Here is a 24,883-nt window from a genome sequence, read left to right on the forward strand (position 1 = left end):
ACTGTCTGACTAAAATTCTGCTTTCTTAACCTTTGTTAAAATGAAGTTCCAATATCAAATTCTTTTCTCCATACAAAACCATGAAGATTTTGAATGCTTTGTAATGTAAATATTTACCTGCCCAAATTACAAGGAAGAAGTATTTCTAGTAAAAACATGAAGAGCACATGCAGTAACAAAATTTTCAAAGGAACAGTAACATCAAAGCTAAAACCATTACAGTGGTGAGCCATGAAGGCAGTTACCCTGAGAACAATTTCCGTATTAAAGCATATGCATCTTTTCTTGGAAAATGTTTAGGAAGTCAAAAGGTTATATGATTATCTTCTTGCCCATGAATACCAGTGCTGGATTAGTAATTTGTGAAATCATTATTAGAATTCAGCTTGCAATGTTTTAAAGACTATTAATTTAGTTTCTTTAGAAATAAACGGCTTCAAAATGTGTACCAAAGTCCATTGAACTCAAAGGTCTTCATCCAGCTCAGAAAAAAACCCTGATATACTTGTTTATAGAAAGAGCAGTAGTGGCAGACAGCAGTAAAATCAGTGCAATGGAAAGAGATACTAATTTTCTTGCAGTCTCCAGATTTAAAAAACAAGAGAAACAGGAGTGAAAATAAAATGACAGTGTCCAAGCTGACAGAGAGTATCTCCAAATGCTCTGAATCTCACAGAAGGCTCTACAGTCTTAAAGAGATTGTAGCTCTTTAAGAGATCTTTGCCCTAATAGAGCAGAAATCACATGATTTAGATAATGTTGAAAATGCTGCTCTATGCTCAAGGACAAGAGGAAGTATAAAATATTTTTAAATAAAATTAAATTTAAAAAAGACTTGAATGGCCTGACAAACTTTTCCATCTCCTTCTGTGTTCATAAAAAATATATAAAAAGTAAAACTTCTTTTTCTATTTTAATAAGCTGATCATACATTACAGCTTTTAAAAAGCAATTTAAATAAAGCCATAGGAAAAAATACAACTATATGGGTCTCTAATTTCCTCAACTTCCTCAATAAGTAATGTATCTAGTATCATTCTTAAGAAACCCAAAAGCACAAAGTTCATGCAATTAGAGCTGTTCCAACCCCTGCAAGAGGCTGATCCATGCAAGAGACAAAGAAAAAAAACCCCTAAAATGTAGGACACTTCCTAGCCAGACTGAAAAAATACTAACTTCAAGTTATCACAACAGACCAAATATCTACTTCATATTCTACTTCAGGTACGTAGAGGTATACAACATGGGCATTATCTTTCTGTTGTAAAAATTTCAGTTCACTTTTCATTAAGCCCTTTTTTTTTCCCTGGATTTTCCTTATCAGCAGTTGAGAAGCAACAATACAGCACTAACATGCAAGTATCAAAATATAAGCACACACTTCACATTTTTCCAATGAGCAGATAGAAGGAAGAGTGACTAACCTTTGCTTAGCAAAGGAGAAAGAAATGCATCTTGCAAGTGTGGTCCATGGGATGAAACAGTGTCAATTTCTCTCTGTGAAGAGCTGATAGTACCAAGCCAGCTGCGACTGCGAGGTGTGTTTGAAACCCCTGTGTCCACTTCCATGTTTACAAAGGTGTCTGCAGACTGAGATTTTAGCAGTTGCTCCCCCATAGCTAAAAAAAAAAAAATCAAAACACATCATAGAAGTGTAAGTATCATGTAAGTATCCAAAAGGAAATTAAGACAGTTTTCTTCAGGCATTTCAGGAGGCTAAAACTTGCATCTAAGTCAATATTCAGGGGACCAATGAAATACAAGGGAATGCAGCAAGTTTAGGTATTTTGGGAATTTATGATCAGCTTTTTATGTGACCCCTGGCATAAAAGAAGTATCATGTGATAAAGTGGTCAGACTCAACAGAAGTAAATAATGATGCTGCAACTAAGAAGAGGGAGACTTGGCAGCCAACGTCAACCTTGCCATATGGAGATAAGGTAGCGAGTGTCAACTTTGCTGTAAGTAGATAAGGTGAAGAGATCAGTAACATAAAGGAGGTTTACAGCAAAGTCTTCAAAGTTCTCACCCTCTAACATAAAGTAAATTTCAAATATTAGGAACACTGCTTTTTAATTTTCTCATCTAGAAACTATATAGTAATATTGATTTTAGTAATTTTCTGCAGCAGAATTTCCACTGCAGCAATTTCCACGTTCAGTTCAACATCTGCACACCTGATACCCAATTCAATGCACCTAAGAAAGCAAGAGATTTCAACAGAAATAATAATCACACAAGAGATACTCTCTATGCTAAACAGAATCTCTTCAAAAAATACACCCTGTGTGAGAAAGCTGTGCAGGTGGCATGCCTCAGCCTGTTCTTAACTTGGCTGAACAGAAGCAGAACAGACTGAGATTCACAGATGTAGCATTGCAGGAGGGAAATCTAGCGCATATCAAACTCAGATGTTACTGTACCTGTCTTATACTTTCCATTCTTGAAAGGTGAATTAATGGACGAAGCTGGTATAACTGGAAATGGCCAGAGGAAATCCTTGTGTAGCTTTTTCAAAGCACACACAAAATCCTCCACGCGGGCAGCTCTGGCTCGCTCCTTGCACAACCAGCCGATCAGCTCAAAGCCTAACTGTGCAGCAAAGCAGCCAAGGTCTTTCAGCTTGATCTCCTCCAGCAGACGCCGAGCATGCCGCCAGAGCATCATGTCAATGTACATGTTCTCAGCACAGTCGCTGTCTTTACTCCACCTGCACACACAGCACAGAACAGCCACATGAACACTGATAAAGCACAGTTGCAAAGGCTGTTGGCCACAACTGCAGAACTTTGAGTGACCAGAATAGTAGAAGGGGGGCTTTCTATGTAACAGCAAAAGCAGTTTCCATCATTCCTTGCTGTTTATATTCTCTAAAAGATCCCACTGCCTCAACAGGTAGGTGAAATAATGGATTTAAGTTACAACAGCAGCAGTATTTACAGAGCATTAAATTATCAGCAATGCAGAAAAAAAGTAAAGTAAGAGAGATAAAATGTAGATGACACTGCAAAGTTTAGAGAACTAGTCAAGTATTGGTCTAGAACTCTTCCTATCCAAACCTTTAAGATAATCTCTATTAAAAATTACTGATTCAGAGTATTTGAATTTATACTAGGATTGTTTTAAAAATATGTATGGGGAAACAAGCCAAAGCAAAGATAATAATGAATTTTAGTTCAATACTACTTCTGGACTGTAATACCTATCAATATCAAGTTTGCATACAGCAGCTTTAGAGGGGCTCATACCAAGGCATAAAACGCTCTATTTGTAGCTTGGAAACATGCTGCTAGATCAAGATGTGCATAGGAGCACAGCACATTGTACACTGTGATGCTGCGAGCTGTTCAAAATGTATTTTTCAGCAAAACAGATCCTTTAAATATGAGGCATGTGGTCTCACGAGCTACTTAAATTACTACACATGTAATGTGTACCACATCCAGTGGTTTCAGAGTCTTTTGGTCAGCAATATCTCTGTAAGCGTGCCTGTGTATACATACAAACACACATACATATATTTACATGTGTGAGAACATATTCTCCTTGAATGTTATGAGACGCAAACAATACGAAAGTTGTGAAATGACAAATGCAAAACATACAGAAGGAGATTACGACAAATCTATCATATAATTTATTTCTGTAACTGAAATTGGTAAGTTAGTACTGTAGTACCTAACAAAGTGGGGAAGAAGACATTACCTTTTCCCAGATGGGCCAGAGGGCATACTCAGCGTTTTTGTCAAATTAAATTTGCTATGGAGATTTTCTGCTGATTGGGATAAACTAATGCTGCGATGCCTGAAGAACTCAAAACCACCACTTGAACTAGGTTCCTAAAACCAAGAAAACAAAAACATACATTCAAAGGACCAAACATGCTATGTAACATGAAGATTAATCATACAAGGCTTGATGCACAGTATTTACTTTTCTCATCACAAACCTGAGCTGTTGGTGTAGCTGGGGGTGTTTCTGTTTCTCCAGAGCCAATGGCTTTAAGAAATCTAATCATATGACGACAGAGATCCCACTTCCCCTGCTCTAAGGCAGTATTAAACAGGAGGGTAGCATGTTGTCTGCTAACTGCTGGAACTTCCATATTCTGCAAGCAACAAAGCATAATTAGGTGATTTGCTTTTACTGTAGAGAATAAGAAGTTCTATTAAATCAAGCCACACTGTGTCACATTCAAGTATACCAAAGATTATAACAGCAAATCTCTTGCTAGTATTTTCCTATTTAAAACAGTAAACTAACTACTTACACTGCATAATCTTACCACCCTTCATAACCGGACATAATATCAACAGAAAACCGTTAAATTAAAAATCTGTTGAATATGCACAACTTTGATAGGACATTATTTTTAAAATACTGCAATGTTAGTAAATATCAGCAGTCTTGCAATATATTTGGTGCCATTACCTGTAGGATAATAAGGTAAGAGGCAGCTGTGTCCAAGTCCTGGGCCATTAAGCACTCTTCAAATAAGTCCTTTGGGTTTCCAACAGCAGCAAAAAGGTAATTCCACAGGGCATATTCTGTCTTCCTAGCACAATGAACAACTGTCTGCAGGAAGAGGGGGAATTCTGTAATGAACTTCGCCACAGTGGGAAGGAGAGGGTCGGGAATGGGTTCCCGCGAGGTAGCTTCTTCTTCCAGCACTTCATGAAGCATCAGTTCTAGTACATGAGGAAAGTATGGTAATGTGGCACAGGAGTGGGCCAAAAGCAAGGCTTGTTCACCGAGGTTCCTAACCAAGAGCTGGCGTAAAATGTGATGGAGGTAGATCTGAGAGGTTCTCTCAACAATGGAGAAAGGAAAGAGAACCTCTAAGTGTTCTCTAGCACTGGTTTGAGTGTATAAACAGTCATAGAGCACAGTGTCATTAACAGCACCAAGAACCAAGGCATCTTCAAACAAAACAGCCAATGGGTATATGTTGATGTGGAAAGGCAGCATGATCCGTCTTGACAGAAAGGAATGCGGTTTTCGATGATCTCTGGGAAACAGGGGAAGCCAGACTTTCATACCTGCCCCACCACAGCTGAGCCACAGAGCCTCCAATAAGTGGCGTTTCTGTTTGTTAATTCTGCAAGTAGTCCATACATTTTCAACAGATTGGGCAAGGACAACTGGAGCACAAAAAGGCAGCTATGTAAAATGAAAAATAAAAAATTAAAAATCAGTACTCCTTTTATTTTTACCCTATTCACAAGAACTCTACTTTTCAGCTAAGAACTACTCTCTTCAAACATGTTATTCTTCTATCGAAGAAGAAACAAATCTGCTTCTCCCTTAACTGTACCCCTAGCATGTGACAAAAGACCACTTAATACTTATATTAACTCTAGACATTTCTTTAATTTTTTTTAACCTCCTTAATACTTAGTCAGGAAGCAGAGAGATGAGAATAAAGGTGAAAAATAAAAACCTGCTCTATGCTTCTTCAGTAAGTCCAACCTAGAACTGACAAATCTTTATCTGAACTTTCCAGATTTCACTCTCCCAAAGTGCTTGTTTCACACAGAATTGATGGTTTTCATCATCCCAGAAGAATTGAAAAGTTCAGTAATTGATTTCTATTGTGGTTATTTCCAAGAACTTTGTAAACGTACTCTGCAAAAAATGATAATGTTCCATAAACATACAGAACAGTTTTAGACAGAGGTTTTCTGTTATTGGCGCATACCAAATTTTGGGCAGTATCTTTACTCTTAAAGCTTGTCTATTTCATTTCAATGTAAGTAGCAAACACAGTGAGTAAACGCTAATGTACTTCCAGCTAACAATTCGGTCTGTAAGTGTAGATACTGTGTTGCTTATAGCCCTATTTTCTTTATGTCTGGACCATTCTCTCCCACAGCTTCTTCAATTACTGACATCTTTGAAGCCATACGCAGTACTCCACATATATTTACTCACATGCTTTCTTTGATTAGGATTATTATCTTTATCTCGTATCTGGGGTCCAGATCGATCCCTTTGCAACATGATGAGTTGTCCTGCTAAGTTAAGCATAATACTTTCAGCTTCACAAGCCTACGGATAGAAAGAATATTATGCAAATTATTCAAGCTGTTTGAATGATCATTTTACTCATAACCACAATAAAAACCCAGAATAGAAAGTGTACATTAAATGTGTCACTTTACAGAGAAGACGAACAACCGAATTCATTACAAAAGGACTCAGAAACATCAAGAAAAACCAAGTACTGCCATTCTTGTGCAAAGGAGTAAATACTGGAAGGTTTCTTATCCACCAGACTCATTCCATGTGTTTAATATGGACTTTTTGTGTCCTAAAAGGGCAATCCACCAGTATTTTAAGAAAAAATAAAATTCTGTATTCTTATCAGTATCATCACAGTATGATTGCCAGTATCAGACTGAAAGGACTAACACTGGTACACAACCCAAGAGCTGAGCCAAATAGAGTTGAGCCACACTTGTACAGCATATTGAACTTTTATTTAGCTGCAGTTAAAGAAAAATCTTTTCAGTAAGGTATATCAAGAAAGTGAAGTATTCTTTCTAAAGATTTATTTCATAGCTGTTTCATGTTAATTTTAAACCAAGCCACTGGAGTTATTACCATGCATGAAACTTAGTTTCAAAATACATGGATAGAGGATCTATATGGCAAATTTGCAGCATCAGGGGTTAAGGTCACTAATAGCTTAAAAACACTGAAAAAGCTGACACAGTTCACAAAGTCAGACACATTGCTCTGTCTTCAGTGAAGTGTCATATTTAGTACTAACCTAAATATTTATCTTTTGATAAGGAGGATCAACAGAGTTTAAGGATAGGTGCTCTTAAAGAGGTAGTATCTATTCAATCTGAAGCTAAGTCTAAATATTATTAGTGCTGTAAAAAGTTTCAGTAGTTTTTTCTCAAAATTAGAAAACAACACAGGTCAGGTAGTTCAGGAATACAGATGCTGTCTCATGCTAAGATGGACCACAAGCACGTTGCTTTTTATGCCCTTGTCCAGTACCATAACAAAGTCTCTGGACACATACTCAGCACTGTGTGACATTAAATTAGAATGAAGCGAAGGAAGGAAGCACAAACCTTCGGATGTGCCACCACTTTTGTACCTGCCAGTGCCTTTGCTATGTGGAGAAAATGATGCACCTTTACATGTCTCTTGGGCTGTCCCACAGACAACACAACTTCTGAACTACCCCAAGGTAGCTGCTTTCATGAAAAAATACACTTCATACTGCAGCTGCTCAGTTAAGCCTACTCCGTTTGCAACCCAGACAATAAAAATCCAAGTTCTCTTTGCTTTCAGTGCCCTGACTAAATTCTGAAGTTAAGACGGGGACCTTCACATCTTAAGTGATTGTTTGGCTGTTGACCCATCTCCTGACATAACTAGTGTATGAGATTATATTACTTTATTTTAGTGTAGTCAGAATTGACAAAGAATAACCTTATAGAGTCATATGCCATCTTTTCCTTTTTTCTATTTATTCTTTGAGCAATGAACAAGTTGTTGCAAGAAAGGTAATTCCTAATGCCATGGATTGCTCTGGTTTTTAACTTTTAATACACAATAGAGCAACACAACCTCAACAGAGTTAAATTTAATTTGTTCTCCAATATTTGGCCCCAACCTTAGCAAGGTAACAAGAGAAGCTATGAAATAAAATCTGAACTCTTACTTCTCCTTCCATCCCCCCACCCCCAATTCCCACATAAAATGTCTATATAATGAACATCAGAAAAAAACATGTTCTGGATTTTACCACATAGAAGAGCCACCAATTTATGATTGATTTATCAACCAGGTAACCTTTGAGGAGTAAACTAACAAATCCAGGTACCAATTCTACCAAATTTTGAGACCTGTTACCTGCTGAGGCATCTTCAAGGTGATGCCAGTCTCTGTTCTCACTGATGTCAATGTAACAGACACTACAAGAAAAGGATGAGGAATGTACCGAGACATGGACACTTCTTGAAGAATTTGGATACTGGCAGTAGGATTAAGACTGAAAGGAAAATTACTACATTTAGAAATTTTACAACAGTACTTAACATGAAATTACTATATTGAAGTAAACCTAATGAAAATAATCAACTTATCCTTAGCAAATCGTTTACTCTACAGAATAAAATGACGTTCCTTTCATCAGGAATCAGTAGAAATGCCCACGTATCTACTCTACATAAAGCTACCAAAAAACCCTAAGTTGGGTTACTTATCTTGATACTTTGGGAAATACAGCTGTGAGTGGGTAGAAGACAGTATCAGATACTTCAGAATAAGACTCTATTAACCCTTCAGTGAGATAGTCGTGGGTTTGGATTCTGTTGGGAATTTTTTTTTATAAGCATTGAAAATATTTTTCTCTGAAGTTCATCAACAACTTGCTTTCCTCTAACACAAAAAGGTTCCTGCTTGCTAAAAAGAAGATACCGTAACTGTAAGAAAAATCACCTACTTAGGCACTTAAAAAAAACTCCCCTACCTGTGAATCTTTATCTCCTCCTTAGGTTCACTAATCTTAACTGTCTGAAATATCTTACGTTGCTACTTCTTTTGCACTAAAACAATTCCTCACCACCACACCAAGACTAAACCTTTTCTCTCTTCATCTCTGTAAGCCAGCTGCTAACCTTCCCTTTACTAATTCCTACTTCTGATGTTAGAAACATGTTTTTATTTTAAAATATTCAAGTATATTGGTGTCTTTTAGTACCTTTTTCTCCTATTTACATTCAGTCTTCAAGTTCCTATAAGTTAGGAACATGTTTGTTCAGACAACTGGAAACGTGCATACATCAGTCACTACCTACCTCCACACCTGATGTCCCTATCAGCATGCATGCAAGTGACAACACTCATGAACTTGTGCATACAGGTAACACTTACCCCTTTTCATTTTAAAAATCTAACTCCACCAGTTACCAAACACCTTTGTATCATCGTTAAGAATTTACTCAGACTGAGAGCATATCCACAGGTACCTTACTGCAAAAGCATTCAAAGAGTGATACTAACCCCTCAGACCTTCTCTCAATACTGTAAAGGCAAATGGAACAATCTGCTCTGAACAATATCACAATGTCCCGGAAGACACTCAGTAGTAACGTGGGTGCTTGCACTTTGGTGATGTGTGCAAACGCGTTGTCAAGGTTAGACGTTCGCAGGTAGATTCTCAGCTGCAAGGGAAAGGAGTAGCTTCAATACAGGTTCTGTTTACCAACAAGATAATAGTAATTCCACTTCTGATTATTTTCTTTACTGTGGAATGCCTGTCAAGAATTTCTTGCAAGACACATTACTGAGTTTTTGTTTCATCAAGTATTTCATCCATTGCATTTTACTGTTGCATCCAGAGTGGTTAAAGCACAGTACAGCCAAATCTGAAGAACTGGAAAACACTCATAAGGAAGTTCACCAGTTTTAAAAAGCAAAGAGTAAGTAAATTTCCTCTTCTCTTGCAAAAAACCTTGCAAAAGTGTCCCAAAACACTGTAAATAGGTATCTTAGAACACACTTCGTGCTAACATGCAAAAATGTCACAAAGTTTTCAGAACAATGAGTAGATTCTCTGTAGTCAGCAGAAAATAGCTTTTAATAGCAACAACAAAATTTTTCTGCAAAGAATTACGTATATATTAATAAATAAACTCTGAATATGCCCAAAAGCCACCTAAGTTTATAGCACATAAACATGTTTATAATACTACTGTCATATAGATCAGCTATTCTAATAATTGTATGTACTTTGAAGAAAAGTAGCTCACCTCTTCCTGGTGATCATTTAAATTATAACATGCAAGAACAATGAAGTCATTCCACCACGCTAAACCACCTGTTACCATCATAGTTTGCTCCTGAAAAGAAAAAAGCAGGCAGATTACATATATGTATGCATTTTTAAATACTTACACACACAGAGATGTACGTTATATGGGTAATTTCTGAAAGCCATGTATGATCTCTATAAGCTTTACTCATGTGGCAAGACTATGTATATGAAGTTTTTAATGTTTAAAAACCAAAGTACTAAAGAATAGTATGTGAAGGACAAACATCATCCTACAAAACACAGTTCCACAGTTCTTTATGCTATTGGCATCCCTGAACTCTCTCAAATCTGCTTCTGGCCAAAATTTACCAGAATCTTACCAGAATTTACACCCAAAGCTACATCACAGAAACTCTCCGATAAGAGAAATGAAATAAACATTTGACTACATGCACTCAAATTTGGAAACCTCTGAACACTAAGACAAAAATTAGTGTGTCAAAACCACAAGATATGTGTTTCAGACATTTTATGAGCAACACATGTAAAACCAGCATCCCTAATCCAAGTGTGTCTACAGGCTGTTTACTTGAAAACAATACTCTTTAATTTTCTCCAAGTCTCACATCCCAGCAAATAAATCTCCCCTGTGCACCAGAATAAAATCCATAACCTCTCACCTGGGTAATGTTTCCAAACAGCTTCCATTTTTTGGTGAGTAAAGAATAATGTGCAAAACCAAACCTGCCAACAACAGCTACATTCTGTCCAAGCTTGTCAATAGCTGAAAACTGTAAGAAAGAAAAGAAAGTTACCAGAACCTCAGAAGGGAACTCATTTAAATGATACATCCTATCCAAGCACAACACCACAAGGCAATATAACATCAGACTCAAAACTTGTAAGGTATATTTATGTTTCATACTTTACTAACACAGTTTTCTTTCTGTAATGTAAAATAATGATTTCATTTTCAGCCAATCCTAATGGACAACTTCATTTACCACCAGTGCTAATGGACAATTATAACACTCCAATATTTTTAAATAAGCAAGAATGTATTTTTCAAATAACTCACCCTTATAGGCCAGTTGCTCTCTAGATATGTACTATGAATCTAAAAAAAAAACAGAAAATCAAAACTACATGACTATACCAACTACAATTACAGTACTGATTAATTATAACATCCTAAAGGAATTTGGACAATGTCAGTGTTTTGAAAAATAACAATAGTCAATAATCATAATTTGCTCGTCTCTTCTCCCAGGTACTTCTCTCTCCAAGAGAATCTTACACAGGAACATAAAGGTTTTGATCAATACAGCCTTCAGGCAGGACTTTCAGTACTGGGATGAAATTTCTAATCTGGTCACAAATACACACCAGCATATCCAAAAGCCTTCTTATGAGAGAACTTGCTGGGTTCTTCATGTCACATGGGATGATACAAACCCAGCTTCAAACTCCAGTCTTTGGTCTGACATTAGGCAGGTAGGTATTCTTGTTACCCAGCCAATGTCTGTTTTCATGGATATGTTGCTCCCTACAGTAATTCTAAGTATTTCAGCTTTACTTTTACCGCAAAACAAAGACCTCTCCCTCCTACACCAGTTTCAGAAGACAGAAGAGCTACCTGGCCAGCTAAAGTGGAAATTCAGCAGTATCTAGAACCTGCATTACATGCCTAGAATCAAATACTTTTTAATACTACCGATTTGTGTGCTATATGAAGAACAAAACATTGGGGACCTTTCAGAAATCTTTATTTTAAAAAGCGTCACCAATTCAAGCATGGAAGAACACACGTTAGAATTACAGATTAAAAGATATTTAACTTTTTCTTTATATTACAGGGAAAATAGAAGATGTTCCATTACTATCCTGGAAACAATTTCTTCTCTGATAGCCTGATATTGTGAAGTTTTAACTACATGCTTAAATAGATGTCACTTTTCATGCTTGAAAATACACCTGGAGTCTGAAGGCTATATTCATCAGCTGAATATGTTTTAAAGCATTTTGCATAAATAACAAAACAAACACCTAAATTATTTCTTGCATGTTGCACATTCTCCCTTGCAAAGCACAGGTAAGTAATTAACTATCCTTTCCGAAGTCAAAAAGACCTTGAACAGTTTTTTTATTGGCTAAGAGCAAACTCATAGCCACAAAGCTGGTATGACCAATGTTCCTTTACCTTTTGTCAATGAGAAAAAGCTGTACCATGGCAAACCCCCAGACACAACAAAAAGACAATGATCTCATACTAGAGGAAAAAGGTATGGCAGAGTGAGGAGATCAACTGCATATTCTACTCCTACAAACTCTTGCAAGCACGAAGCACACACGGGCAACCAGGATCAATTACCTGTACAACATGCCAATGACGGTGTCCTAGTAAAGTGCTTAAACCCTGAGAATCTAAACTGCCATCTGAAAATGGGCCTCTTTCCCTGCTGTGGTTATGTTCAGAGTGTGCCGAAGTATTTCTGGGACTCTGAGCCTGTGCTGCATCTCCACAGTTCAAATATAAGCGATCTTCTCCTTGGAGAAGGACTTGTTCCTGGTTACTCTATAATAAAACCAAAACAAAAGAAAACAAAAGAAGTAACTTTGAATTCCACGTATAGAAGACAAAGGAAAACACATGATCAATAATGTATTAGGAGGTTCTAAGTAAACAGTATGAAAAACAAGTGTTGAGGCAGTTCTCACTTTTTGTATCACTATGTACAAGCTGGTTTTAAGTTACAGTATTGCATAGCAGTATTTTCACAGTACCATTATAAAGGCTCTATGACAAAAAAGGAAGACAACTCTGATGGCTGCAAAACAGAATTAAAATGTGAGAGAAAACTCAGAGTTCACCTAAAACTGGAAATATGATCTAAAATAAGGTTATCAACAAAAAAACTTACCATACAAGGATTAACAGTGAGTGCACTCTTGATGAACTGAAACTGCAGAATACCAAACCGGTGAACTTCATTATTTGCATTTCTTTCAGGTTTCACGTTAGAAGAATTCCTATCAATAACCCAGAGATGATACCCTTCTGATCCCCAGGTCTGAAGGTAAAAGAGTAACAACAATAAAATCGCAAGCCAACACTGCATACATATATATAAATATAACAATATATATTCTCATAAAACAAGAACTACAGAAAATTATTGTAACAGATCTTACGATAGACATGAGCCTGGAAAAAATCCACACATTTTGTTGCTCTAAAATGTATCACTATAGAATCAAACAGTAAAATTCACAAGGTACAGTAAGAATCTAGCTTGAATTATTTCCTGTCTTGGGTAAAAAATAATGATTAAATGAAGTATAACTATGCAAAGACACCCACATAAGTAATGAAGACCATTTGCAGTTTAAGGCAACAAACAAAAATTCTACAGAGTCAGGTATGAAACAACCCTGATTTCCAAAATTACACTGGCTGTTGTTCATCAAATTCAATGATCTCAGAAGTTCAATCTTTGAAAATTTTTTAAAAGTACACTTAAGAGGTACTGCCATTGCAAATATGTACCTAAGCTTGGATGCATGTTTAGAACTGTCAATCTTCATTGCAACTATGTAATAATGAATAAATTGTTTTAGAAACATTGCACAAAATTCATCATGGTTTGTATGAGGCCCTGTAGAATGTATCTGAAATTTAGTGTAACTTAAAATTTGCTCAAATGTATTCTATTTATCTATTGATTTTACAGACTAGAAGGATTAGATTTAATGTTAACCAGTTTGTATTAAAAACCAGCAGTTAAGTTTCTCTGGAATTCATAATCTGAGTAAAGTTCCTTTAACTCTCAAAGGCCAGCTATTAATTTTAGAGAAATAAGGGAGTTTATAATTAGTGTTGATCTGTGTCTCATTGCACTTTGAAATATAGCACCAGACAGCAAAGAGAAATTAAGAAAAAACAGAAGTGTTAATTCTTAACATTAAAAGCAAAGGCAAGAAAAGGCATGTCATGCATACTTCATGATCAGGTTTATACATGAAAAAAAAATTCATTAATTGTCACTTTTTCCTTCAATGCAACATTGCAGTTAAGAAGTATAGTAAAGGCATCTTACTATGAAAAGTAATTAAACGAAAGAAAGTTTGATTTTCTGAAAATTGTTATACTAAAAACAATTTAACACATTAAGAGCTATCCTATTACAACATTTTTACATTCATATTTACCATGGAACTGATTTTTAGAGGGTCCTTTTTGGCACCATCAGATTGATACCTTAAAAACAGAACAGAACAAGTTTGAATTTGCTAATAACTCCATCAGAATAATAAATTAAATTCCTATCTTTGTATTTTCATATGGTTCTATACTGAACCTCATGTCAAATGGTACAGCCTGTTTGATCCATGACACTACAAAAAAGGCAACGCAATTGTCAGATGTCTAGCATAAACTATTTGAATACAAGAACTGAGGGAATTTTAATATTTGCTTGCTCAAGCTTGCTTTTAGGGTAATTTTCTTTTACAGACAAAAAGATCACTACAAAATGAAAATAATACGTTTTTGTTTATATTCAAATTATCTCCTCCTAAATATTTGTGAATGATATCTCAATAGCTAAGAAATCGTAAGGGAAAAAGAGATTTTTAAGAAGCTAATTCGGTGAATTAATTTTTAATTAGATGCTTTTAATTAGAAAAATAAAGACTTATAATAAACTCTTCACAATGTCATTAAAGATACTCACGCAAAATCACCTCCTAAAGTACAGATAAGCTGAGCACCAAAAACACTCCATAAGGATAAACCTCCATATTCCCAGGTCACCATCACAACACAGCTATCAGGTGACCATCTGACTAGTTTAACAGGTCCTGTTTTATTCCAAATATCTGTTTAAAAGCAGACAATAAAATAAGTGAAAAGCATCGAAAGTCCTTCGACTCGTTTCACCGTAAGAGCAGAAACAAAAACACATGGAAGTAAATATTTGATTTTTCAATTAACTGATACATTCATCAAAACTGACCATCTCAAAATGAAGCAAATTGAAAATGGTTTCTTTCCAATGCATGCTTGGTTTCATAAGAAACTAAGAATACAGAAAAACGTTCCAGAAACACAGAACTGCAATTCTGATAAAATGATTTTTCAGACAAAAGAGGCACTTTACACAACTGTAAAACTTATTTACAGATTTGTTTTTAACTGAAAAATAATAGACACACACATTTTCAGTTGAGGATGCAATTTACCCGTACTTTGTATGTTCCTTACTCTCAAACACAAAAAAATTCCCTGCAGTGCAGGGTGGTGCATTACTCAGTATTTCTTCTGTACCCTACATGTCAGTTGCTTCAAGTTAATTCACAGTTCTATTATACTCATTATTAGTTTTGACAATAACCTCTCATTTCCTCAGATAATTGAAAAGTAATTTCAAGATTAAGAATTAGTTAAAAAAAGCCACCAACAAAACCCACCCAAACCCTCACATATGAAACACATCCAAAAGTTAATTAAAAAGCAAGCAGCTAAGTACAAAGACGTAAGAGTTAAATACTACAAACAAACAGGAGTAAATACTAATCACATCACTGATTATGCAAACAAATAAACAGAGGTTAACTAGCCAAGGATAAAAAATATACTATACCCTAAAAACAGCTGGGCAATTCTAGCAATAAAAGTAGCTCACCAGGATATTGTTTTGGTGTCAGTTCCAATTTATGAGAAAACTGCATGGCGCCAGTGGTGGTATCTATCGTATAAACCTGCACAGAGCCACTGGAAGACATTACACATGCTTTAGACTACAGACCATTTGGATTTCTCATCATTTTCAAGAGGCTAAGTAAAAGCTGCTTTTTCTCTCACCAATACCAAATTTATCTAGAACAGAGATGTTGTATCAAATAATAGTCAAAGAACCTTATGAAACAAATTTCTAAGAAACTTTTCAGAAGGCATGAGAGGACCCAAAACACCAGCCCTAGAACAATCAATGCACCAAAACTACTTCATTCTCTGAAAAGACATATGCACACACAATCCACATGCATTTATGGCTTCCAACTGCAAGACAATCCATGAGGGAAGGCAGTATTTACTCAGTGCTAACGTTTCAGCAGGGATGTACTAAGACATACTAAGATCAGTAAATTAAAGTAACTATTCCTGTTTCAGAAGAAACACCAACACACCACACTGTTACTACAAACAATACTAATTCTTAAGAGGACAGCTGAAAAATAAACTACCATATTTTTTGAAATGCTCTAAAAGAAAACCCAAGTAAAATACAAAGAAAATAAAAAGCTGTACTAAGGCCAGCTAAAGCAGTATTATACAGGGGACTTGAAGGAACAGTAAGAAAAATACCACAACTAAAAGAACTTCTGCAACATTTAATTTACAAACATTCAAAGTTACTCAAACAGGCAACATTTTTCTTGACCAAATTGTGACTTCACAGAGCATCTTCTCTGTGAGTGTGAAGTGCAGATTGTTGTCCAATATTATTACAATTAACTACTTAAAACTGACCTTATAATCCTTCTTTGAGATTAGCTGGGATAGCAGCACTTTCCAATCCTTGCTACTAGCCCAGCCAACTTTTTTTTTTCCCAGAGCAGAACAGCAAGCATAAATTTCAACTGCAGTTCAAGCAGGCAACCATTTCTTTCCACTTCTTTCCTACCTTCTTGACAGAGCACTTTATACAATCTCTAGGCAGACTGATCATTTTCATCTTTACAGTTCTTGTAACACAACTTGGTAAGAAGTAACTACTAGTTCAGCTTTATAATTAAACAATCTCCCCCTGCTCTGAACCAGCCTTAAAAAACTTACTTGGCACATCCAAACGCCATTAGCCTGTACTTGTTATTCACTGCCACACAAGTTCCATCCACTACATCTTGTGCCCATACGCCATGGAGCTGCTGTAAGGAAAGGAATTCAGAAGATTTTTTTGTTAAATAGTGTGTTTATTAATGACAGTCAGCTTCTATCCAGGTACACCATACCACACATATGTTAGTTGACTTCCATCATCTCATAAAATTTCTATTGATGTCAAGATCAACTGACATGGCTCAAACAAACAAAATCCAGTATATGCAAATCTGGTTTCATTCTTCTTAACATAAATTACAGTATATAAGAAAACTGTTTATAAGACCTCTTAATAACAAAACAAGTCAATACCTATAAGGCAAAAAAGTCCCTAACACTGCCTAGTTAAAAAAAAAAAAAAAAAGTAGATGATACTAAGAATGAAGAGAAAAAGAAAAACAGGAAAGTAAGTTCCCATCTGCAACAGCTGAGATCATAGATGTTTTAAGCATGTGAAGGAGTCTGGACATTAGACATATTATTTTCATTTTTCTGTAATTAAAATAAAGATACCTAACAACAAAATGTCACAGTTTTTAGGCTGAATTACAGGTAAGAAAACACCTAACTTGGAAAAGATTCCTGTAAAACAAATTCTGAAGTATGCTTGTCACTATGAGAAAGAGACAGACTTGATTAGGACTAAGCCCTAAACACCGTACTTAGGATACTTAGCCATAGGAGAAACCACTTCCTATCATCCCACTTGTAACAGGAAGTCTGTTGGCCTGATACGGTAGGATCATTTCTACAGTGACAATCTGAACAAATAAATGACAGTTAAATCTATTATCAATTACAGTCTACCTGTGGTTCTAACCCCCTAAAAATCTAGCTCAAATTATATTACAAAATGCAGTCTCGTTCTTATGCTGTCTCTTAAGCAGATGTTAATTTTTAGTTTCTTTGTAGCTGAACAGAATTTAAAGTGGAAAGCTAACTGAAATGCAGAGACCAAGGAAAACGCATTTATTGTACAGTGCATGGTAGAAATGCTAAAGGAAATATACCTCAGCAGTGAATCTACTTGACATTGGTGTAATGAAACCAACTCTGCCATCATTAAAAACAACAGCAAAGCCATCAAGCGTGGCACAGTATTCCATATCTCTGATGTAAACATCTTCGAAGCCCAAAAGTGAACCTGCTGAGAAGATATCAGTAACTTAAAAATATGTGAATACAGAAATACTGCAAGCCAACAGACATTTCAGATGTTTATTACTTCAAAGAGGAAACCTAATTTAAACAGGCTATTTCATTCCCATTTACAAAAGGCAAAATTTTCTCATCTCTGCTTAAGAACAGAGTTAATATTTTATATTACATGGTATGTCACTAAGAGGTAACTACTGTAAGCAATATAAGCCCTAAAACCTACCTCGAGAAGACTGCAGATCCACAGAAAATGGAACTGTACATAGGTTGATTGCCTTCCTTCCATTGGTCATACCATCCCAGTGAATGAGATGGAGAAATCCATCAGCAGTAGCAACAAGTAGATCCTCTAACATGGACTGCAAACTAATAAAAGATATTTGTTAATCCCTAAAAAATCTATATCTCAAGTCAATGCCACAGAAATATCAATTAATGTCATAAACACTGTATTACTGCCTCTTGTACCAGCAACCACTCTGACAAAATACGGTATACACCTTGATTCTTCCCCAGCAATCACAGTTCATGAACAGGTCTATATTGTCAGAGCAATTGCTTAACTGGTATACTAACTGCTGAAGCTCATTTCTATACTTTTGACTAACCATAAGACATTGCTGCCAATAATCAATTATTCATCTATCCTATAAAATTAACAATACTGCATAGGCTGTAAATAATTCACAATACATTTTAATCTGTGGTTGAAACAAACTGATGAAGGAGAAATTAGACTCCTCTTAAATCCTTCCTTAAACATCTCCAAAATCCTGACAACTACTGTTAATCAACTTGAACGCAAAGCTTTTTCCGGTATATACTGCATGTATTCCAACAGCCGTTTTCTTCTAAGGAGCCTCTTCCCAAACTTCACTTTGTTACTTTTCCACCTCACCCCAATGCTACGAAGTTTCACCAACTTTTCACACACACATACTCAGCATGTTCAAAATTTCTTTATAAGAAATGCAATCACCTGAAAAAAGCAAGAGGTAAAGAAAAAGGACAAATACGGACTCTCTGCGGGCATCAGGAGAAATGCTGAAAACCTACCAATGCCTCCATGAAATCTTTAATATACACTTTGAGCTGAAGGACAAACTCATTTATAGTAATACATGGTAATACTGAGCATACTATATACTTCTATATGCCAAAAATATCAGTATAGCCAAGAATTCTTAAACAGCAATTCACTTTTTCACCTCCTCAGAATTACTAGCTGCGAATAGTAACTTACTAATCTTATTCTTACTATTAATAAGCCTAAAAACTTACCAGAAGCCTTTTCTTTCATCTAGTTTTCCCTTCACTTTTTAGAAAGTACTGGTATATATGGAAAAATTCTCAAGACCCAATTAGTGAGCATACCTTGTGATAGATGCTTGCAAGTCCAGCACTTTTTTCATTTCTAGATTTAATGAAGGAGCACATTGTTCTTCCTTATAATGTGGGGTTCCCTTCAGATGTGGGCTTCCTCTAAAATACAAGAGAATTACAATTAAAACAAGCTGTCCCTCAAAAGACACAAGAGTTACTGACTTACATTCCTGTGGTCTTTTTTCCCCCATATATATATATATGTGTGTGTGTGTGTGTGTGTATACACATATACACCAACCAGTCATGTGCAATCTGCCACAAGCAGCACTGATTATCTAGGATGTAATGTTGGTGCTAAAAGTGTATAATATCATTCTCTTTATCTAGAGCATGGAGGCAAAATAAGACAATGAACAGTGAATGAACATTACAACAGCTGTGTGTCCTGCGTTAATACTCCTAAAGTAAGTGATAAGTATCAGTGAAAAATCTGATTCAATACATTATTACTCAACTGTTTACAGTAATTAAATATGTTGAATTCTTAAGTACCTCCAAATCATTCTTTTTCAAGATGCATTACAGATATTACAGACAGCAAAGTGTTTATGTTTCTTCCATTTTTTTTGCCAGATCAATATTTATAATACAAATTCAGCATGCATAACACAAGTAGACATCTATTACAGTATTTAATATGAATATTTCTCCCTGCAGCAAATTAATTAGTTTTTAACCTAAGACCTACTAAGAAGAGATGACTGAACACTGATTCCCTCCCTTTAAATAGACCATTACACAGTATCAACTTCTGGATGTAAAAAGTTTCTCATTTTTATCTTCCTCAATTTAGATTTCACATTCCATTCATTACTTTACAACATCATTATACATTACTTCACAGCATCCTTAAAATATTCCTTATTTATCTGGGTTATCAGATGTGCCATGTGCTTAACTTTTTTTTAAATGAAAACTGACCTACAGCCATAAGTATTGTAACAGGTCATCCAGCTCATCCATCTAATGAGCATTACAGTAAGCAAAGCAAACTATGAATAAAACAGGCACTTCAGACAAGTTAGAAAGTAGAGTAATTTCAATAGTCTGAAACAACAGACATGTACACAAATCTATGTAATCTTTACCTGTATTTTAACTGACAAAACACTTCCTTTACATCAGGATAGCAAATGTAACTGCTTAAGACATGGCAGAAACCAAAGCAGATGCAGCTTTAGAGAAGTCTGATACCACAAGAATACATCCTCTTTCCTGTCTTGCTTATCTCAGTTGATACCAAGTTCCTTAATTCCATTACCATTTTATAGCAACACAGAATTCATATCTGTTATACTTTGACAGACACTATACCTTTCCTTACGTAGCAAGGACAAAGATATATGCCAGCTAAGGTAAGACCAAGGTAACCTTTGACAATCTGGTGTTACCAGATGAAGTAGTATCATCTTTCCAGAACAAAACTATGGTGGCTGTGAAAAATTACAGCAAAAAATGAGACAAATTACTTTAAGGTTAGTTAATCTGCCACCAAAAGATGCCAATTTGTATTAGATTTGTATTGAATTATTAAAATGTTTGGTTTGCATTTTGAACGAAAATTAATCGCAAAAGGCAGCCGTCTTAAGAAAGAATAGCCCTTCATGTAAGCTAGCTATCATGGACTGACAGGAACCCTGAAAAAAACAGTCATTTCTTTTTTTAATAATACCAGCATGGTAGGGTTGTCGTGGTGTTTTTTAAAACTTACAAAACCCCAGGTGTCTGGAGATAGGCTTTTCAACCCATGTGAACATACCATTCCAGAAAGTATACTCCCGAACTAGATGAAATTACTCTGGTTTATCAACAATCAGTGATACAACTGAATTGTGCAAGCAAACAACTAAAACTGAGACAAAAGGGTTGAGTAATGCAGAAATGTTACTGTTAGATAGGTATAAGACACAACACGTCTTTTGCAGCTGACCAAGGTACATAACCAAGTGTAAACTCAAGTGTTTCTGCACAGCACAAACTACAAAGCCAGAATACTAACATGGTTTAAAACACATCTTTTGCAGGAAGAAAAATTTCAAGTTTCCAAGTGGGCTGGCTTTTTTTCTTTGAACACCTTTGATAAAAAATAGCTTGCAGGAATATTTGAATATTTTCAGTTTCATGAACTAGTTTTAGCAAATTTGTCACCATCTGTGGCATCTTATCTTTCCACTGGGGCACTATCACTCCTGTCCCAAAAAGGGTTCTTTTACCTGACTTGCAAGAGGCTGATCCACACACAGAGCTGAGGTACATCACCTTGACTGAACTCCAAAAATGCCACTACTTCAATTTATTGCCTGTGATTATGTCTAATTCATCAATTCAAAAAGAAACCCCTGATATGGGCGCAAAGGGGGTGCTACCAAAAGTACACTGTGTTTGTATAGTCCACATCTGCATGAGTCAGCCTTACTGGCTGAGTTCCTTTGACCTTTAAACGAAGAATGCACACAGCTGACTGAAGCGGGAAAGAATGTTTGGTCTGGGTTGCCACATCAGCATCTGCTATGGCTGTAGCCAAACTTTAAGTAATTCACTTTTGCACAAGAACTGAGAGGAACAAACACATTCCAGTGACCAACCAGCTGCATGTTGAATCAAACGTAATCATTGCTATTTGCATGGCATCTGTTAATGTAACTAAGCCTGTGAATAAATCTCTTAAAACTCATAACTGAGAAAAATCTGCAATCCAAGAAAACCTCAAACATGGAAAGATTATGGATACCGTTTTTAAAAACCCCACCACGCCAAACTTAAAAGCATCCTAAATTCAAGAAAGAGGCAGCGTCATGCAAAAGCAGAGTCAGATAGACTCCTCAACTGGTAGGAGGAATTTCCTTTAAGTTTTTTATCTGGAATGGTGGAAGCTAACGGAGGAAACAGGACACCAGCCAGCTAATTTTTCTAGGTGCACAGTACTGCATTTATGTCCTCCACTAATTGCACAGCAGTTAAGTCATACAACACGATCCACAGACAAAATTCATTCAGAAATAATATTAACTAATTTGCTACTGCTACCAAAAGCACATAGGAAATACTTAAGAAGTTAATTATAGCAGAATCTGTAAGGACTTCTTTATAACTGCAATTAAAGTATATAACACATATTATTTTTAAGTCTGTTCTAAGACATTAAAAATAATGTTCATTGTTTTCTGCTTAGTAATAGAGAATCCTAGTCCTGAGGCAGAATTAGCATTAAATTCAGATTTGAGTTTCCACTGTACTATTTGGGATAATCATAGTAATACAGGGAGCAATTATGGTTGGATAATAGTTTAGAAAAATTCATAAATGCTCTCAGAGTCAAAAAATACTGTGCTTCAAAAAAAAAAAAAATACCGTGGCTAATGGAAGACAATGTATTACACAAAAAAACCAAACAAGCCAGTAGAATCCACTCTCACTAGCTAAACCATGAAAGTAATGAGAGGTAATGGAAACATTTCATTGCAAAAAATATTAAAGACTTCAGACTATCAAAAAATATTTTTAGAAGAGTTGTTTGGTACAAACACAGTAAAATATTTTTATACTACTTTTGGGCTATGATATTCTTAGTTGGTCCTGCTAAAACGGCTTCTTCAGTAATACTTGGAGTGGGAGGAAAGGGACAAAAAGAAGATTAAAAATCATGATGTTTCAGCCATTAATGGCAATATTTATATGACAAAACCAGGGCAGTGTTTCTAAAATAATTAACATCACCAAGAACTCCAAGTTGCTCTCCTTGAAGGCAAGAAGGCAAAAACCTGGCAACAGCCATTATCGTTGCATTAGCACAATTACACAGTGTTTACTAACCATTTTACAATGGTTCATGTGCACTTCAGTTAGTATTCACACTGAAAAGCTGAGGACTTAATTTTTTATACCTGACTCAAGGAGCCTGCATCATCACCTGTGAGCTTTGATTTTCATGCAACTAGCTAGCACCTTCTCACCCCTAAACCTGCATCTCTCCACCAGATAATGCAGGCAGCCACCAGCTGAGAATTAAATATGTCTGGCTGGATGCAGAGCTGTATTCATACAGACTGGAAACAGCGCACCAACAAAATAAAAGTGAGTTTACAGTAATAACTATAAAGAATGAATAAGGGCTCAGAAAAGTAATTCTTAGTACAGCCTCTACTACACAATTAGGTAGTAGCAGATTTCTGCAGTTTGAGAAAAGAAACAACTAGCTAGCATATTAATCAACTATCCATATAAAAAAGCTAAATGGTTTACCAAATTATTATTTCAGTTGCAAAGATTTCTTGACAACAGTTAAAACCTCTTGAACCACCACACCAAGAGTTTGCAAGTGCCATAATGGCTAATAAAAGTTCTACAGCTAATCTAGTTTTAAAAATACATTTTCCAAACAATGCAACAATCTTACAGGGAAAACCACACTCGTAAAGCTCAGCAGAAGCTTAATTCTGAGCAAAAATTACCTAGTAAGTTAATTAACCATACACTTCATTGATTATCCTTGCAGAGTTTGAAGTTCAAAACCTTTGTACATACTAATCTTCAGTCCGTTGAATCAGGAAATAAATGTCCACTGATGAGGCGATTTATGGCACCTATAAACCATCATGCTATAGAGAAGGAGATAGCTTTTAAAAACACCAGAAAGAGTAGGATATGAATAGAGTAACCAAATATATAAGCAACAACACAGCATTGTAAACCAGCATATGAACTAGTTTCTTCACATATTCATACTGGCTAGATAACAACTTTAATTTTTAAAGCTTTTTCATGGATTTAATAACCCACACCATTGAGGTCTCATTCTAAATTTACACAACATTCATATCACTCCCCAAATGCAGGCTCCACTTGAGGATATGAAGAAACCTGACACAAAAGAATCTCCAATTACCACATTTAGTTAATTAGCCATGTAAAGTTTTACAATTTTGTCTTTTTTGAAAGGCAAAAATATTGTCAGCACTAAGTCACATATGCTCTTCAAGCAAAAAGCTTTGGTTACTCTCCTTGGCAGAAATAACAATCAGTTCAGAACAGAAAAGCCTCTACAATGATGGTGTTACTCATCTCCTCACTGCCAAACAAAGGAATAGCTGTACAAATTTGTTTGGAAATTCCTCAAAAAATTATCGCTGTACCTTGCCACAGCTTACAAAGCTGCAAATTTGCTTCTATGCACTGTCACTTTCCTTAAGCATATCACAGGCAGAGATACATTTTATTTTAACATCTTATATGTTAAAATACATATAACCTTACCTCACATACATTATTTTTCATGTTTTATCTTGTAGTTACTTTAGTAATTGGGTGGTACAACCAGACTGAACTAATTGAAGCAGGACTTTGTACTTGTGTTCACTACAGGAAAATATCCCAGAATGTGGGCTAATGGCCCATACTGATTCTCTTCCAACTCTGCTCTGAACTGGAGCAAAGCATCCAAGAGCTGGAATGAAACTGCAGACTACTCTGGCTCGATTTAAAAAAAACTAAACACCATACAATTACTGCTTTTTTCCCCCTGTTTTTAGTCTCACAAATTAAGCAGGATACTGTAAGTTTTCACTGACCATGAATGACAGTTCACTCCAAGAACAGACTGGCAATTCCTAGCCAAATATCAACAGTGCCAGAAACATTTTCTTTGACAGAAAAACTACATTCCTAAAGTATCACAATTT

At 35.8% G+C, this 24,883-nt stretch overlaps 1 protein-coding gene across 4 annotated transcripts in view; it reads right to left on the minus strand.

The window, feature by feature from the left end:
* The window catches only part of RIC1 (RIC1 homolog, RAB6A GEF complex partner 1), a 47,249-nt gene that overhangs the window by 3,335 nt on the left and 19,031 nt on the right, over window positions 1-24,883 (minus strand). For 2 of the 4 annotated variants that reach the window (XM_032097155.1, XM_032097158.1), the window contains exons 4-23: window positions 19,194-19,301; window positions 18,043-18,185; window positions 17,672-17,808; window positions 16,617-16,708; window positions 15,463-15,551; window positions 14,512-14,656; window positions 13,988-14,036; window positions 12,700-12,849; window positions 12,150-12,353; window positions 10,857-10,895; window positions 10,459-10,569; window positions 9,774-9,863; window positions 9,025-9,185; window positions 7,873-8,011; window positions 5,932-6,048; window positions 4,432-5,160; window positions 3,950-4,108; window positions 3,706-3,839; window positions 2,424-2,710; window positions 1,425-1,619 (exon numbers count right to left, since the gene is read on the minus strand). In XM_032097155.1, the coding sequence (XP_031953046.1) occupies window positions 1,425-1,619; window positions 2,424-2,710; window positions 3,706-3,839; window positions 3,950-4,108; window positions 4,432-5,160; window positions 5,932-6,048; window positions 7,873-8,011; window positions 9,025-9,185; window positions 9,774-9,863; window positions 10,459-10,569; window positions 10,857-10,895; window positions 12,150-12,353; window positions 12,700-12,849; window positions 13,988-14,036; window positions 14,512-14,656; window positions 15,463-15,551; window positions 16,617-16,708; window positions 17,672-17,808; window positions 18,043-18,185; window positions 19,194-19,301 (3,278 nt within the window). The remainder of the gene's footprint in view (window positions 1-1,424; window positions 1,620-2,423; window positions 2,711-3,705; window positions 3,840-3,949; window positions 4,109-4,431; window positions 5,161-5,931; window positions 6,049-7,872; window positions 8,012-9,024; window positions 9,186-9,773; window positions 9,864-10,458; window positions 10,570-10,856; window positions 10,896-12,149; window positions 12,354-12,699; window positions 12,850-13,987; window positions 14,037-14,511; window positions 14,657-15,462; window positions 15,552-16,616; window positions 16,709-17,671; window positions 17,809-18,042; window positions 18,186-19,193; window positions 19,302-24,883) is intronic. The other 2 variants (XM_032097157.1, XM_032097156.1) reach the window with 2 other exon arrangements.

The sequence above is a fragment of the Corvus moneduloides genome, chromosome Z (genome assembly GCF_009650955.1).
Source record: "Corvus moneduloides isolate bCorMon1 chromosome Z, bCorMon1.pri, whole genome shotgun sequence".
In the NCBI taxonomy this organism is placed as follows: Eukaryota; Metazoa; Chordata; class Aves; order Passeriformes; family Corvidae; genus Corvus; species Corvus moneduloides.